We start from the raw sequence: 18,040 nt of genomic DNA, 5'->3' as shown, positions 1-18,040 counted from the left end.
AATTATTTTTATTTGACACAACTTGTCAAAAAAGTTTACATGAATTTATTTCTGCCTTCAGATTTCTTTAGAAATCCTGGCCCTCCTGATGTATTCCTGTAGGCTGACCCTGGCTGGATGCCAGGTGCCCCCAAAGCTGCTCTGTCAGTCCCCTCCTCAGCAGGGGAAAGAAAGTTCAGTGAGTATTATAAAGGCCCATGGGTAAAAATAAGTACAAGGAGAAATCAGCCACTCTGTCTTCTGTGAGAAGCTGCCAGAACTTCCCCCACGTCTGACAGAGCCAACACCAGCCTGCTCCAGGAGGGACTGTCATAAACTGATGGGGTTGCCTTGGGTGGGTTTCTTGCCTTCTATAACCCCTGATTGAAATAAATTTTAATCTGAGAAGTATTAATGAATTTTTAAATAAAAATATGTAGTCTAATCATCTAGCAGTCAGGGTCAGTTTTACTGAAGGAATCAAGTCCGTCTTTGTTTCTTAAACTGTACATATGGTTTCAAAGCACTCTTTCACTGCTTTTTAAAGGTATTTTCATAGACATAATGAAGGACATCACTCTTAAGTTTTATGAGTTATGAAACCATGTTGGTTTCATCTTTTTAGTCTTGTAGAATTCTTTCTTGAGCATGTCCTTCATAGTTAAGTCTTTCATAAACAGATTTTTTTTCAAGAAAATGCTAATTTGTTCCTTTATTTACCTAACTTGAAGGCCATGTGTCAAACTGCCACTGTGATAACAACAGCTTAGAGTTGTTAACAACAGTGAGTTAGACATTCAGAAAGGGTTTCTGACTTAGTAAATTAAAGTTTTGTAACTGCTAATTAAACTGCCTGTCAGTGGATTATATGGTGCTGCTGTACAGATGCTGCAAATTCAGGTTTTGAGTCTGGCTTCAGTCTGTGTGGGAAATCTCATCTTTGCTTCTCTCTTGGCCTTGGTCCTCATTTCACATACTTGAATTGCACTCCCCTTCAGTGGCACTTCATCTCAGGATCTCCATCTTTCTTACTGTCTAAATTCTCCAAGATCTATTCTTAGAATTTCCAAATTCTCTGCTTTGAAATGAGTAGTAAGGCAAACCTAAACAGAAATAAATAATTTTCTTTGGGAAGGAGGAGAGTTATAAAAAACAGCTTTGAAAATAAGCTGAGAAACTTAAGAGAGGTTTTTATGACATTCAATAATAAACAACAAAAGCATTTTTAAGAATGTGATGTATTTTCTGGAGGTGGAACGTTATTTCTCATGTTTGAAGCTTGGCAGGTGATAAATATATTTTAACAACTCTACCATGAAATACACAAGTTTGTTCCATTCATTATTTAATTGCTATGCAAAAGAAGGCATGTTTAATGTTTGCACCAGTGTCTGAACTCTTTGAAATGGCAATAGTCAGTGCAGACCAGTCACACTTTTCCTGGAAATACAAAATATCTTTGCTTTAATTCCATCCTGTGGGGTTGCACCTTGGAGCTTTGCTCCCCTGGGAAGGAAGAGCCCTCCCTCTCTGCTCATGGGAGGACGTGAATCAGTGATGTGAATAGATCAGGGGGCTGAACAAAACCATTTTCAAAGATTTTAGCTTCATCTGAGATCTTTACAGATTGGCAGTGGTAAATAGGGCATTCAGCTTTTCAAAGAGAGGGCTAATGAAAACAGATTTAAGAGTAAAACTGCCTGTAACATTACCGGAATTACTGGAACAAAATGTCTGGCACTTAGCAAGTGCAATATATGATAATGGGGTTTTCTGACACACGTGAAGTGATGGTTTTCTTGCATGCATGCATACACTGTGATCCTTCATGCCAGGAGAGCTTTTAACCTTCACTGTGTACCATTCTACATCCTCAGTAAAGATGTGGTTTACCATTATTTATTAATTTGTTCATTATCAGCACCTTTTCTTCTCAAATAGAAGAAACTGGAAATCAGAGACTGTGTCTTCCAACTTTAATTAGGTTTTTAACATTTTGGTTTAGCAGTATGGGCTATATATAACTCAGGTTTTGCTTTCATGTCAATTGAATTTACTCACAGATTAGGAAGCATAAATACACAGATTTTGGCCAGCTGCAGAATGAAGGCAGCTCTTCTCTCAAGTCATATCACACTATTATAGGAGTGTTGCCATTATCTTCAATCAGCACAATATCAATCCTATCAGCTATTGCTCCCATTTGAGCAGTTATTTGCCTAAAGTAATTTTATTATCTTTCAGCATGCCATATGCATGTCTTCCCCAGGGAGGAAGAGAGGCTTTTGTGCAAAGTCAGGAGCTGTAGCAGCATTCAAAGGAGTGCCAGATAACAGGGAGCATCAAGCACTGATTGTGTGGTTCTCCCAAGCTTGAGCAGCTGCTGGGGTATGGAACACTCTGCACAAGTCATTGAGACTGAAAGGCTGTCTTCAAAAGGTTCATGGGACAAGAACAATAAATAAAAGTTTGCTTAATCCATCCAGCCAGTAATCTCATGAAATGAAGTTTTTCTTTTCATGCTGTGCCAGCACTTGATTGATAAAGTAGTTTCAGTCATCTTGGAACAGAGTATTATACTCCTGAGATTTCCAGATGTAAGAATATGGATGGAACAAACAAATAATGTGGAAAGATCACTTTGTAATAAAAGTGTCCCAACTGACATTGTCCTACTTGTTTCGCCCTCCACAGCTAAAAAGGAAACCAAAGATGTGATGTATTTGTGGTATTTTTAGGACTAAGGATTATTTAGAGTGAACAGATTTATCACTATTGGTGTAAGTCTCAAAGAGGAACAGAAGGAGAGAGCAGAAAATATGGAAGAGAAGAGATAGAGGATTAATACAATGGCTGCTGCATGTAGAATTCTTTTTGTACATTATTTTGTACCCTAGAATGTACCCCTGTAAAGAACATTTTTGTCTCACCTTCCACCATCTCCTGAACCTTCTGTATCCCTCTTCCTCCATGCTTCAGTAGAGTCCTCCTCCTCAGCATGCAAACTCACTTAGGAAAACTAAGCTCTATAAAATTCAAATATAAACATCTATTTACAGGGTTATTCTGAGGTGTATGTCTTAGTATAAGCAGGATTGTCTCAGGAGATGTATATTTCTCTTCATTTCTGATTGAGGAAAAGGCTTTTGGCTCTCTCTCACTACAACTCCTGAGTTAGAATGAAAAAAATTCACACAGACTTCCCTGTATCTGCTCTTCTGTGGTATTAAGTATGTAACATCACAGCCTAAGCAATTCTTCAGCTCTTATTTATAAACATTATTGGCTAAAATTGAGAAGTTAACTACATATTTATGAGAAATATATTTTCACTGCATTTAGGGTAGCAACATGGGTTTGGGAGTGTGAATTGAAATTACAAAGGTGAATGAAGATGCTCAACAACAAATTAAGAAGACAAGAATGGGGAAACGGTGGAAAAAACAGGACTGAACATCAAAGTCTTTTGAATACTGATGGGATGATGGTTCCCAGAGGAATCAGAGGGCAAATGAGTGAAGGGAGCTGAAGGTGGTGAAAGAAAAATCTTTGAAATGGTAATCAGCTAAAAGTAGTGCTGAATAAAGACATTGGTGACTGAAGCCTCTGTTTCTTTTAGAAGTTACCTGCATTAAATACAGGTCCACATTATGAGAATTCTTGCATGCACTTATGAGCAACTATTCCCAAAACTAATGCTCGTAATGGCACAAGAAATTCACAAATCTGGGGGAAAGGAGCAATAAAACTAATATAAAGAAATGTCAGTGAAAGTGAGGGAATGTAACTAGAACTATAAAAGAATAATCTTCACTGGTGATGCTGAACCAATACAGGATTATTGCACAGGCATTTGTTCTGGGGCAGATATAAAACATTCCTTGCGTGACATTGTACTTACAGCTCTCTAAGTCACCAGAGAACCATTTCCCTTGGGACAAAAACAGTGTATGTTACCTGACCTTTCAGAAACAAATGGTATTTTCAGTGCAGCATGAATTTATTATTTTTTATTCATTTAATGAGAGGGAAAAAAAGAGAAATGGGGTAAAAGAAAATCCAAAGAACCATAAAATCTTGTCAACAGAGAGTATGGTTTTAACTTAGGGATGGATTATGAAACATTAATAATTTTCAAATGAATTACAAAAAAAAATATTTTAAATCTTTTGGAAATACATTTAAGGAGAATAGAAAGGAGTTAGTTCTTTTCAAAATCTATAGTGATGAGAAATAACAGGTTTTTGGCAGAGAAGCAAAATAAATAAAAAAGGCCACAGGGAAACCCTTATGTCTTTATAACTGATTGTTAAGGAGACATAACCTTGTTATGCATAATGTTATTTTCTGTGCATGCCCCAAAATGAAGCAAAAATGCCTGAAAAACCACATGTATCAAACCACCACTTTAGGGTAGGAGCAGTAGATGGTTAGAGCCTAAAAGGAGTCATGTTTCAGCAACAACAGAATCATAATTAATGGTTTAGCCTTTTCCTAAATCCTTATGTTATTTAACATATGTAACTAGGAAAACACATAGAATTTTTTTCTTGTGAATAATGCTTATCATAACTTATAATCCAGAACCATGCCCCATGTTTTAGCAAAAATTAATAAGATTTTATATCACTGACACAGCAGAAATTTTGGTATTCATAATGCAAAAAAAAGAGGACTCACTTCAGATCTGTCCCACTTTTCTGATTCCATAAGGCTCCTGTTCCTCAGTTTTAATTGCAATTGTTCACTCAAGTCTTGGCTGTAGGCCACCATCATTCTTGTAGATTCTTTCACGTTCATTCCTGCAGCTGATCCATGTGTGTCTTGTTTGTGGGGCCCAGAGATATCCACAAAATACCACCAATGGATGTTGAGTCATCCTGAAGGACAGACAGAATATTGCTTAAAAAAGATAAAAAATTATGTAGAAACATTTCAAAACGTATAGTATGAAGGTATTCAGGTGCCTTGGTCTCAGAAGTCAGATTTGATCTCAGGAAGAATGTGTGCCATGCTGAGCTCCTCACTAGACAGTTTTACTTACCACAGAACTCTCCCTAGTTGCAAGCACCCAGCTCCCACTGACTTTGAAAATGTCAAACTGCATCAAAGTTAGATTCATTTTAAGATCAATAACCTACCAGAGGTTCAGGGTAGCTTATACATTTTAGTTCCTCTTTTCCCCAGCTTACAATACAGAACTAAGAGTATATATAGCTTCAGCTTTCTGCTGGAGGCAGAAGAGAAATCCCTGGATCTATAGGTCTGCACAGTCAGAGCTCCAAGGAGTTTGTTTTATGGGGACATAGAAAAGATACAGAAGAGCTTTAAAGTAGGAATGATATGCTGGGAAAAGAGCTCTTGAGAACTTGTGGCTGAGAACTAAGGTGTAGGGGGATAGAATATAAGTAAATAAAGGTAGCATCGAAAGTAATCTTACCCCCTAATGAGTTGCAGCTGGGTTAATTATTAAAGATTAGGAGCAGGCCTGACTTTAACAGGCCACACCTATAGCCAGTAACAAGAAGAGAGTTATAAAAGAGTGGATTGCTTAGTTGAGGGAACTGGAGTCAGTTGGCTGCTGTGAGGACAAGAATCAGTGTCTAGAGGAGTTGCCTACAAGAAACATCAAGGAGGTACAAAACTCTGGCAATGTGGAACCCTTGCAATGTAATGACAATAGAACTGTTGCACTCTAATGACAACATTAGGGAGCAGACCAGTGTAGGTGACGCTGCAGTGGGTGTCTGCTGCAGGCCACCTAACCCTGCAGAACAGGGGTTGAGGCCTTTTACAAGTAGAAACAGCATCTATGGGGGAGCAGCCTCATTATTTGCTGGAGAGACAACACAGCAGGTTCTAACCATTGCAGTGAGCTCCTGGGAAACTTCCTGATATAACTGATGGAGGAGCCAGTGCAGACAGAGACTCTGCTGGAGCTCATACCCACAAACAAGGAGAGGCTCACTGGGGAGGTGTGACAGTGTTCACAGGGATCTGAGGATGAGATGAAGATCTGAGTCCATGTTTCAGAAGGCTTGATTTATTATTTTATTATAAATATTATATTAAAACTATACTAAAAGAATAGAGGAAAGGATTTAATCAGAAGACTAGCTAAGCTAGGAATAGAAAAAGAAAGAATGAATAACTAAGGCTTGTGTCTTGGACAGAGTCTGAGCCAGCTGACTGTGATTGGCCATTAATTAGAAACACCCACACGAGACCAATCCCAGATGCACCTGTTGCATTCCACAGCAGCAGACAATCATTGCTTACATTTTGTTCCTGAGGCCTCTCAGCTTCTCAGGAGGAAAAATCCTAAGGAAAGGATTTTTCATAAAAGATGTCTTTGACAGGGAGGTGAAAGGCAAAGACACTCCTGGGCTGCAGTGACCATGAGAGCACAGGCTGGACTCCAGGAGAGCAGACCTGGTCCTCTTCAGGGATCTGCTTGGAAGAATCCCATGGAATAAACCCCTGCAAGTAAGAGAGGTCCAAGGAAGTTCATTGATGAGAAAGGATCACTTTCTAAAAAGCTCAAAACTGTCCATCCTGAACAGCAAGGAGGCCAGAAAGGGTGCCCAGAGTCCTGTATGCATGAACAAGGAGCTCCTTGCAAAACTCAAACACAAAAAAGACACTGCACAGAAAGAGGAAACTTGGACAGGTAACCTGGGAGGAATATAGAAGCACTGTCCAAGAGTACAGAGATGTGGTTAGAAAAGCCACAGCCCATCTGGACTGAAATCTGCTAAGGGGTCTCAATGGGAATTTATTTGTTTGAATTTGAAGCTAATGTAAATTATAAATTTAAAACTTTTTAATTAGTGTACCGCTGCTTTCTGAGAAAAATAGTTGCTAAATATCAATGTTTGTGAAGTTAGTTTATTGGTACACTGCATAGCAAGGAATCTGGCAGAAAAAAATAGTTGATATTGATTAAATTGCATACAGAAGCAATATTAAGAAAGAATTCATGTGGTTGGACAGTGAAGAATTTGAAAGCTTTGTTAAAAAATGCTCCAGAATGGAAGGCAGCACAGCAGTTTCTAGTACCTTTGAAAGGTTGAGCCCATTCTCAGCTCATGCTGGTTTTATGAAATATTTTATATCCTACAAGTGTTCATGGATAGAAATGAGGAACACAGAGTGATGTGAAAGAACCTTGCAGAACCTCCATCAGCTTGTGGGAGCAGTGGGGATATCAAATGAGAGAATATCTTTAATCCAAAACAAGTAACATTTCCTATGAGAATTGTTTCCTAAAGATATTTGTTCTTAAGATTTCATATGGTTTACAAGTGTTTTATCCTTTCCAAATTTGGATGTTTTTGTTATTTAAACTTTAAGACCTAACTTTCTTTCCTCAGGCATGGAGATACACAAAGGCCAAAGTGCACAGATTTAGGATTATGAAACAAAAGCCTAAGAAGTGATAGCTGCTTGTTCACAGTAGAGGTATTAATTCAAGGAGATCATTCTTTTATTTACTATTTTCTAAGGCTCTGTGCCCCAAGCTTTAAGATGTTTCCTGAATTTATAGTAGATTTCATTCTCATTTCATTTGAAAATATAAACTAGTCAAAGTACAAGACATGGGTTCTACTATTTCTTATGTTTGGGATTTCTTTTACTGAAAGGGGAATTGCATGAAGTCACTCAGATTTCAATCTGCTGAAATATACAGTCCCCCCATGACCCAGAAATTTGAATTTAGTCTTTGTAACAGCTGTAAATGCATGCAAATAGCATTGTACTTATCTATTTTTTCTTTAATGTGGAAAATAAGCCTATTTTTACGCTCTCAAAATATTTCAGAACACTGAACTTTTCACCAGAAAACTAATTGTCCTTAGCCGATTTTTCAACTCAGTAAATGTCAAGACTTAAACCTGAACTTCAGCAGCCGGGAACAATGGCTATCAATCGCCTTTCCCCCCTGCTGTTCCTCATTAACAGCACAAAGTGTGCTTATTTAAATCCATCCTTATCTCCTAATGGACGGGGAGCAGTGAGTGACTGGATTCGGTAGCTATTAGAAGTGCAGCAGATCAGATCTTCCTGTTTATTGATTAGTGGAGAGCAGCCTCGCTCTGCTTTGACAGCTCTGACTCAGTGAGAGCAAAGAAAGAGGCTTTTCAGCCCTTGGGAGGAGAATTGCTGGGCAACATTAAAGAGGGTCTTGTAGGAGCCGGTTTGCTTTGATGTGCAGGCAAATTGGCTGTGCTGGGTTGGAGTCAAGGTCAGGAGGCTGTGGAAATGCTGTGAATGTGGTGGGGAAATTAAAGGAGTGTTATTTTAATAAGTATTGTGTGGATGCATGCTGATTGATACAGAAAATTGCCCCTCTCTTTTTGTGAGAACAGCTTTTGGTGAAGCAAATTTTGACCAAAAAAAAAGAAAAAGGAGATTGTGTGTCTTTTTGCTGCTGCACTAAATATAGCCGTTTGGATGAGAATCTTCTATTATTTCTCCCTTTTCTTGCTATTTTTCCTAAGAATCCCAGCCGTTCAACAGTTGCCTTAACTCTTTACATTTAGCAGTTTTTTAAACTAGTGATCTCATTTCTGCTGCTTCATGTTAATAAGTAAAAATTGCCACTTGCACACCTTCATGTAATTTTTAATAAATTCCTTGCCGAGTTCACTGAATGTGAATTCCCTGGAAGTGCTGAGCACAGAGAGGCCCCCAAGCAGTGCCCTTGGCTCATTACAGGGTAATTCAGCCACAGTCAGAGCTCAGATAAGCACCCCGGGGGAAATTTCCTCCACTGAACTTGTTCAGTTAAAAATCAAAGCTATGGGCAAGGCTGTGGCAGGGTTATACCACAGCTACACCGAGGCTCCTATGTGTCTGTAGTGTTGGTAGATCCAAGAGGACAAGATTGATGGATTGATAAGAGAGACCATTCCTATAGCTCTTTGCTGAGGCCACTACTCCTTGTTTGCAGGCACAACTTCAATAACATGATGGGTGTGCCTCCTTCCTCCACCACATCTTGGGGTATTTCAGCACCTCCAGCACTCCTCGACAGCTGCTGTTGGGTACTTTTTGAGAACAAGGAAAATCGTGAGAGTTAAACCGCTCATATTTCCTTCTTGATCTAGGCCTGCTTTGCAGTGTGGACACAAAAGAACACTTTACATATCATAAATATGTTCTCAGTTAAACCTCAAAAAATGAAAAAAACAGGACAAATCCCACCCAACCACCCCCCCCCACACACACCAGACTGTAGTAGTAGAACTAAGATAAATCTATCAAATCCTTATTCTGACTGCAGTGGAGCTGTTATAAAAATGTTGTCGAACCCCACATTAGGTAAAGCACTTAGAAAAAGCACTTATTGCTAACAACTACATGGAACAGCTTTGCTTTTGTTATTGTCTTAATTTGTTTTTCTGAACTTGATTATAGATTCAGTTCACAGGGCTGAATCCGAGGGATGGGAAACAGAACTCGTTTCATCAAATGCTTTCAAAGTCTTTAAAGGAGAAAGACTAATTTTTTTTTCTAGCCATTTTTTTTAGCAGAAGCTATTTCTGTACCATGTCAATATCACTTAAAATCAGTGCAGGATCTTTAATATTACCATCTTCAATCTTGAGTATATTTACTGCACTGCTGTGGTTCTTTCATTTGTTACGATTGAAAGAAGATCAATGTTATATAAAACATTGGATTAAATAAATAATGGAAATGCATGTCTTTTCAAGCATGCATCCCCAGTGAAGAAAAGCAACCGTTCAAGTATCCCAATTACAGAAAGTTCTGATGTTTGTTTTTATGTAAAAATTAGTTATAAAAATATTTTTATATTAGTTCTGTTTAAATCAAATTCTCATATCATGATAAAGCAATAGCTGACTTTTTAGAAATCCATTTATTTATTAATTTATTTATTTGTAGCAGTTCTTGTGGAGGAGTACTGTGCAGTTTTACCTAAAAGGTGCCCAAATGAAATCCACAGTCCCATCCCACAGAGATTGGACCAGATGACCACTGTGGTCCCTTCCAGCTTTACCCATTCTGTGATCTTGCATGTTACATTCTGATAATAGTACCTTTAAAGTGGTATTTTTTTCATGACTTAGCCAACACTACTGAAATCAGAACTTCATTAATGCTACATATTTTTTCTTCTTTGCTCTAAAGGAAGAAAAGTGAATGCTTGAATGGGCTTGAAAATTTTGCAGTTTTCTTCCCACACCACAAGGCTCCAGTTGTCCACAACATTTTGTTCTATCTGCTTTCGGTTCAGAGCATAGCATACAAACAAGAGATAGTGTTTGTGCTCATTTTGGAGGAGCCTATTTCACTTGATTTGAAGGAAAAACAAAAACAATAAAAAAATCTAAAATTTGGGAATTACCTATGGCTTGTTTACGACAAATAAGAAACACCTTTACATGCCAGTGAGAATTTCTTTTAAGAATCATGAAACATTTATGAAGACTTATATGGATAGAATCTCCTTCAGATATTGATGTATAAGTCACTAAGTCAAATCCAAATCTGATTTTATTGGATCAGAGAGACATCCTTCAGTAAGTTTAAGCAAGGATTGTTTCAGTGGATATTTTTTGTACACCATTATCTGAGTTATTGTGGGTTCAAATTCTGTTATTTAGCCATTTATGTGTTAGTTTTGATAAAATTAATAGAAAGTGACTGCAATAATCTTCCTTGCTCTACCACCAAAAGTGAGTTCATCTTTTACTGTCTTTTACCTAAAGGTAGTATGCCAATACATCAGCAAGTGGTATTTCCTGGGAGCCAAGTGGAATAATGTTTTGTACTCTCAGGTGATATTTCCTGGAGAATTCCCAGCATTTCTCAGTGTTTTCTTTTTCTCTGTATTGACAAAATCTACCTCTAGAAAGAAGTATTTCCTGGCTCACATCCAAAGCTGTTCAGTTGGAAAGTTAACCCTGAATGTGTAAGGTATTTTATTTTGCTGATGTACATATACGGCTAAAAATCTTCAGGTTAATCATTTTGTGCAGTTTAAAGGTTACATGGATGGTTTGAGGGGATTGGAATTCTCAGGTTTAGAACACTTAGAGAAGTTGTATAGGTGGTGTGCTGGCAGTGGTCATGTGTACCAAAGGGTTCCCATGCTCTTTGCTGACCACTGTTTGGCTGTTAAAATTTTTCTATATGAAACACTGCTCCCCACTGTGTGTTTGTGAAGTTCTCATTCTCTTTAGGGATTCTTCATGCCAGCAAAAAAATTTCCATCCTGGTTGACTTAATAAAAACGTGTACTAATATAAAGGAAGAGCCATATAGTTCTTTATTAACCAATATTTCCTAATGACAAAATAAGTATGTTATCATTTTAAAGAGCATATGCATTTTCAATACATTTTTCCAGTGGCTTTATTTGCATGTGTTTAGCTATGTTTAAGATTATCTTTCTAGTCTTCATTGAAAGGTCATTTCTTGGTTAAAAATAATAGCACTTCAGCTAATTATTCTGCACTTAAGCGAATTCTACTGATGACCAGAAGCAGCCCTTTCGTGGTTTTCTGTGCAATTACAGACTTCCCCAGCTTCTTTCTGTGCAGTGAATTGGGTGTGAACTCAGGCTCAAAGTCAGTCCCTGGTATGAAGCACTGCTTAACAGAAACATCTGTTCCTGCAATTCAGTGGGAAGCCAGAAAAGATGACACAGAAATGAAGGGAGCTGCAGGAAAAGCGCCTGAAAAATGGTTTGAGGAAAGAAAGCAAATGGGCATTTTTGCTTATAGCGTTAGTTTTGAAATTGTAAGCAAATAAATCATGTCTTGGCAGTAAATTGCTATTGCTTAGTTAAAGATTTTGGGTTCTAGGGGTTATCTGGCAAACACACACAGTCATATCAAATAGCTCATTAATTCTACCATTTTAAATTTTTCCCTTCCAACTGTATCATGCCCAGTTACTATACAATAGTTCCCTCCTACCACGAACCAAGAAATTCCCTGGAAGTTTTAAAATGTTGATTGCATTTTACCTGTGCAACCTATTTGTTTCTTTGTTTTGTATATCACAATTAGGCCAATTAAAATACACTTACCTTCTGCTTTGCCAGTGTTGATGGACCACCTTTTTTTACAGGCAATATTTAAGTGAACTTGATTCCTCTCAGTTGCTTTATTTATTATATTTCAAAATTATTCTATCATTACTTTCAAGGGTTTTTTCCCTTGTTTTATCTAATCCCATTCCTAGGTCTAACTTAATTACATCCTTCTAGCATACAGGCTATAAAAAGACTGGTAGATGACACTCATACACCAGGGAATCTTCTTGTAACCACCCCCTTTTGGCCACTTGCTCAATACTCCACTTCACTGAGATTTTCAAGGGTAAAGATAAAACCAGTCTGTAGTGGTTTTGGTTTGTTAATTTGAGATTTTACTAATTTTGAGATTTCTTAACTAATGTGTTTGTTTCCTGTGGTGAGATAGGATCAGGAGAAAGGTCAAGTAGGTTCAAAACTTGAAAAGGATATAAAGAAAATTTTATTAAAAGTAATTAAAAGGAAAAAGGTAGTAAGAATCAAAATCTTTCAGAATACTTTTTCTCCCCCTATTTTTTTTTTTTGTTGATAATGTAAAGAAAAGAAACCCTAAAATTTGTAGTTAGTTTATTACCTCTAAAATAGTTTTTGCTTAGTTGACTTTGGGAGAAAAGTCCCTCTTGTTAAGGTTATGGAGATTTCTCCATAAGAGGAAAATAATGGGTTTTTTTGTGGGTCTTAATTTTATCATGAATAACAGCTGCCTGGGGAACTCTGTTATCATGAAGTGTCTTCTATCTTTTATAAATTTTCCTGTAGTTTGTTGATGGGTTATGTTAACTAATGGAGTATTGTTTTAAAGATGAGCTGTTTAAAGGTAGAAGTTCTCATTATCTATCACGTGTCATAGTTTAACATAAGAAGAGTTCAAGAAAGTGAGACAAAGACTTTTTATGTAACTAACCACTGAGAAAACTAGACCTAAACTAAGTCCTAAACTCTTGTCTCTGTTTTCATGCAGTACACCAACCCAACAAAACCTCAGGAACATGTTCTTCAAGGGTGTGTTCTGAGGAAAGGGTTGAGGGGCTAAGGTTTGAGTGATTAAAAGAACAGCAAAATGTTTGTACCAGCTGCTCTCTTCTGGTTAACCTCATTTCAGCACTTGGTTGAAGTATGGCTATCTGTCCACATTAAATGAGATTGCTTTTCATGTGCTGATTTATAATATTGTACTTTCAAAAGTACTTTAGAAGTAGTTTAGAAAAGGTATTACAGATGGATATTCTGACTTCAATATTGACAAGCAGCAGTCATACTATTTTCAGGTACATAATGTCAGGCCAATTTGCTTTACCTTTATTTATTAGCCTTTTCATTTTCAGCTTCTTCTAGCATCAGTTAAGATGGGGACAAAAGAAAAAACCCTTTTTTTTTACCTTTTTTTTTCCAGTGACACATTTAATCTCATCTGAAGACTCTGAAGGACAACATTTGTTGCAGGAAACTGCTTAATTTTAAACTGAATGTTCACTAATAAAAAAATGATCTATAATTGCTCTTTGTTTCTTGTCTATAAAAGTCATTTTTTTCCTCCTCTCTGAACAGGTGGCTGTTGATGAGCGCATCAAGCAACTGCATGAAGCTCACAGGGATTTTGGCCCTACTTCCCAGCATTTTCTTACCAGTGAGTGATTTCTTATTTCCCATTCTTCTTGTGCAGTTTACATACACATTTAATTGATAATTTTGTGGCCATGTGCTAGTTGTTGTTATGAGTTTCTATTTTAGTCTGTATTGCAATTGTTTTCCTTTATTTTCTCTTCCCTGGGTGCAGAGGAGTGTTAAATAAGTTCATATTGTCCAGGTCCAGAGTAAAAGGAAAACATCTGCCATTATCAAGTCTCCTTTGGCTCACTCCTGTCTCTGTGAGGCTCATCTTCATTTGGGGGCTCCCTTTAGAGCTAGTAAATTAAAATTATGTTAAAAAGAGTTTCTGGTTCTTTTAACCCAGAAAGGATTAAAACCCAAAACCAGCACAGATTTGGTTTTTCTGTTTAAAGATATGTTCAGCTCCAAAAATGGGCAAAACCAGATATACGAGAAAAAAATTTTCTAGGATTCGATCACTTATCAGAGCAGTGAGAGGATAAAAACTGGGGTGGGAAAGTTGGCAGAGGAATGGCAGGCAGAGTAAACTTTTTACAACTCTGCATAAAATATAATTGCCAGCAAAATTCCCACTTCACCTCCACACGCATTCTTTTATCAAGGATGTTTTGAAGTACACTGAAAGACAACTTGAAACACCTTCAAAGCTCCAAGGCAGTGACTAAAGTGAAGCTTCTTAAAGGCCATGTCTTTTCCATTGTACTTCAATTAAGGAAAGTAAACAGTAGAGCTTTATTTAAGAGATTATATCAGCAGAAGAGAACACAGTCACAGGATCATGGTCTCCTACATACAGAGGGACAAGCTATCCAGACATTGGAAATAGATGTTGCTATTATTGCACAGCAACATTCACAGTGGGATGGAGGACAAACTTTTCTTCAGCTGATACTGCCTTGTAATTTTAATAGGTTTACCATTTTTCCATTGAAGATCTTAATAGGAAACTGAAAATTCTCAGCAGGATGTCCTGCAAAATCAAATCCAAGGTTGATGTTGTGCTATATAAGACTAATGCAGGCTGATTCAACCCTGAACCTTCTTTTGTCAAATGATTATCCTATGAAGAAATAAGCCCTATTTTCATTATTTCTTTCAAACCCACTTTTCTTTAATTGTTGATCACGGGAATATTTTTTCAGCTCAATATACATAACTGCAAATCAAACTTGCCAAGACTGAATGTGCAAGAGCTATGAATATGTGACATAAACACAATATTTAAGCACACACCTGTTTTTACTTGTGACCCATGGTGTATTCTTGGTGAAAGAATAAATCTGTAGGGTAAATTAAGCAAGTCTGGAAGAGACTAGAGTGACCTGCACTGCATTATCACACGGATAAAGGTGTCTTTGTGCTGGTGTTGAGTGCAGACAATTTTCCTTGGCCCATTCTGCCTTAATATTGCTAAACTAGATCAATCTAAAAGATGATCAGTGTATGATAGTCACCTCTTTTAGCCCACCCACCACTAGTGAGACATTATTCTTCTTTGTAACTAATTAGAGCCAGCAAATTGTGGACATCATTCTGGACACTCCGTGCCATTTGAGGATCCCCATAGGAAAAGGAGTCAGGTGAAAACGTGTTGATTTTGGAAATAGTCCAACTATCACTTAGAAAAATGGGCATTTGTATTTGCTTATTTGTTCTCTCTCTCTTAGATGTGTGTGCAAATACATAATCTTACCCATGCATACAAAAGTTAGGTTCTGAAAACATTTGCAGAATACTTCCCATATCAAAAATTGAAAACATTTGCAGCATACTTCCCACATTAAAAACTGCAGTCACTGAAAACTGCCAGTACATACATCAGTCCCATCTTTCATAAGCATCAAATTCCAAAAACATCCACTATCATGTACAATCACTATGCCTAGGAAAATACCATGCTTTGACATGCTTTTTATGCTTTTTTACTACATCTGCTGCATCCCTGCATGGATGGAAGCACAACCAGGGGAGAGAGAGCAGTGCAGGAGAGGGTGACACAGTCCTTGCCATCCAGCACCAGTGGTTTTTCTGCAGCTGTACTTTTGGGGGTGAACAAGTCAGACATAAAGGTTGCCAAACAAAATCAGGCAGGTCAAATGAAGGTGAATTTAATGGCTTGTAAATTAGGTTTCTTTACGTGGTAGACAGAGTCCAAGTTGATCAGTCTGTGGCAACAGCAGTGAAAAGATTAATCATGGCAATTTTTATGGTTTTCTTTTAAAAGCTCGAAACTCAGAGCATTTTTATCCAAGGAGCTGAGATACACATAAGATCAGTGCAAACTATAATCAGTAAGGACAATAAGCAATCTATGGCTTATTGAATATCAAGTTTATTTGCCAGTAACAATCAGTTCATCCTCCCTACTGAGCATCAACTTTCCCTCTTCCATACACACTTGCCCATCTTAAGGTACAAGTAATAATATCTGTTTATATTCTTACATGAAAATTATCCTTTTATAGTTGATATACCTTTAAGTAGTTCTGCAAAGAGGCTGGTACTGCAGTCAAGGTCACATAAAATCAGTGACTGAATTACATTTCTCTCCTATCAGAAAGAAATAAATATGATCTGCTAATTATGGTAACTTTTCATGTGCTTGTTATTATTTTATACATAGAAACTATAGCATCATCTGTCTTTTTCTGCTTGGTTGAAACTGAAGCTGCATGGGGCTGTTGAAAACCTAGCACAAAAGTAATGGGGGAGTGATGCAGGGACTTCATATTTGTCACACCCTGTGAGGCAAGAAATCAAGTGGTAGTCCCTGTTTCTGAGCACTTACAGCCTGTTCTAAGGGCTATTCATAGAGCTATTTCTGAAAGAGATTGGAAAGAAGGTGTGAGCTAGAGAGATAAGGAGTGTGAAAGCAAAAAAAAAAAAAAAAAGTATTCTTATTTGTGGCATTTTAAAAATCAGAGTTTTTCTCCATTGTCTTTTCATGCTGTTCAACATTCTTTTTCCACTCTTTCATCTTTTAAATGACCAAGTGCCAGTGTTCATCAATGCTGTGTGGCATGGGACAATTCAGATGTTTCCTGGTTGTAAATTAAAGAGATAGTGGCAAAGGAATGGGATCCACTTGTGTCTCTCTCCTTTAAGGCTTTGGATCTCCCTCAATTGTAAAAGACTTATCAAAACTGGCCATGACCTTTCACATGAACTCGCCTCTCTCCAGGCCTTCTGCATTTTTTAATGGGCTCTCTCACCCCACTCCTTGAGCTTCTGCCCTTCAGGCTTCCCCAAACTCATTTTGCTCTGCCAGCATCCGCAGAGGCAGTCCCAGCTCCAGCTCAGTTCATTCCTTGCCAAGGTCACGCAGAATTCACAACAATAGTTAAGATACATCTGATAAATGAATTAAATTGGAAAAAAACTTGATATCATGGATTTGTGGAGTGAGTTTGTTGGCTTCGAAGGACTTGTTTAGACTTGTTTAATTAGACTTGTTTAATTAGAATTCTCTAAATCAGGGGGTAAAACCACTGTAAAAATGAGATCTTTCTATTAAAAAGAAACTTGTAAATATTTAGCAAAGTAATTACAAGAAAAATCTGTGATCCTTTCATGGATGATGGTGCTTAATTTGGGAATTATATACAGTAACTGAGGTGTGAAAAAGAATATCTGCAAATTTTAAACACAATGCCAGCTCCAAAGTTTTCAGTGACTCCTCTGGAATAATTTTACTATTTTGACTTCATCTGTATTTTTCTCTGTGATTTTGCCTCTTACAAAAAATGAGATTCATTTCTCTTGTTGGAAGACCCACACATAACTATTGCATGTCACAATAGTTATTACTCTTTTTGAGATGCAATAAGTGAGAGGTAGCATTGATGTCAGACTGTTTCTAATATCATTTGCAGTGCTATTCAGCAATCACTCACACTTCTTAATGTGCATTGCTGGTGATTGTTCATTCATGTGCATGGCTGGTGATTGCTGAAAAATAGGTGTTACATCTTTAAAAACCATGAGCAAACCTTGTAATTTACTGTCCAGCCCCAGTATGAGCCATCTTTTAGTAAGTATAGCATGTCAGTGAAGTGACTGCATGAAACAGTGCTCACCATATAACTGGCAATTACTTTGGATTATGACTGGAAGATTCCAGTGGTTTTCAAGCTCAGATGACATGGACTTTCATCAACATGAAAAAACTGGGAATACAAGGAACAGAAAGAACATGTAGGTTTGCAAGGCTAAAAGGCTGATGTACCCATAGCCAAATTTTGTGATTCATATTTCCCAGGCTATGAGCTTTTGCTGCCTGCATTTGTCAGTACCAGCCTGTTAAATCCTCGTACCTAACATTGTGCTAGGACCTGGAGATACCTAAGAGGAGATGCCTCACTGTGCCTTTCAGTTTTGGAC

General features: G+C 37.5%; 1 protein-coding gene and 1 long non-coding RNA gene across 3 annotated transcripts in view; one reads left to right on the top strand and one right to left on the bottom strand.

Moving 5' to 3' along the window:
• Positions 1 to 18,040, top strand: part of DMD (dystrophin) — a 1,160,174-nt gene that overhangs the window by 1,016,298 nt on the left and 125,836 nt on the right. For both annotated transcript variants that reach the window (XM_059491405.1, XM_059491401.1), the window contains exon 61: positions 13,598 to 13,676. In XM_059491405.1, coding sequence (XP_059347388.1) covers positions 13,598 to 13,676 — 79 coding nt within the window. The remainder of the gene's footprint in view (positions 1 to 13,597; positions 13,677 to 18,040) is intronic.
• On the bottom strand, positions 100 to 5,340 carry LOC132070272 (uncharacterized). The gene is made up of 4 exons (XR_009417931.1): positions 5,121 to 5,340; positions 4,660 to 4,859; positions 2,910 to 3,005; positions 100 to 1,082 (listed from the first exon to the last, which is right to left on the bottom strand). It is a non-coding gene; the product is annotated as an uncharacterized LOC132070272 (long non-coding RNA).

The sequence above is a fragment of the Ammospiza nelsoni genome, chromosome 2 (genome assembly GCF_027579445.1).
Source record: "Ammospiza nelsoni isolate bAmmNel1 chromosome 2, bAmmNel1.pri, whole genome shotgun sequence".
NCBI classification, from domain to species: Eukaryota; Metazoa; Chordata; class Aves; order Passeriformes; family Passerellidae; genus Ammospiza; species Ammospiza nelsoni.
The sequence above is the reverse complement of the archived record's forward strand: the minus strand, read 5'-3'. Positions and strand labels throughout refer to the sequence as shown.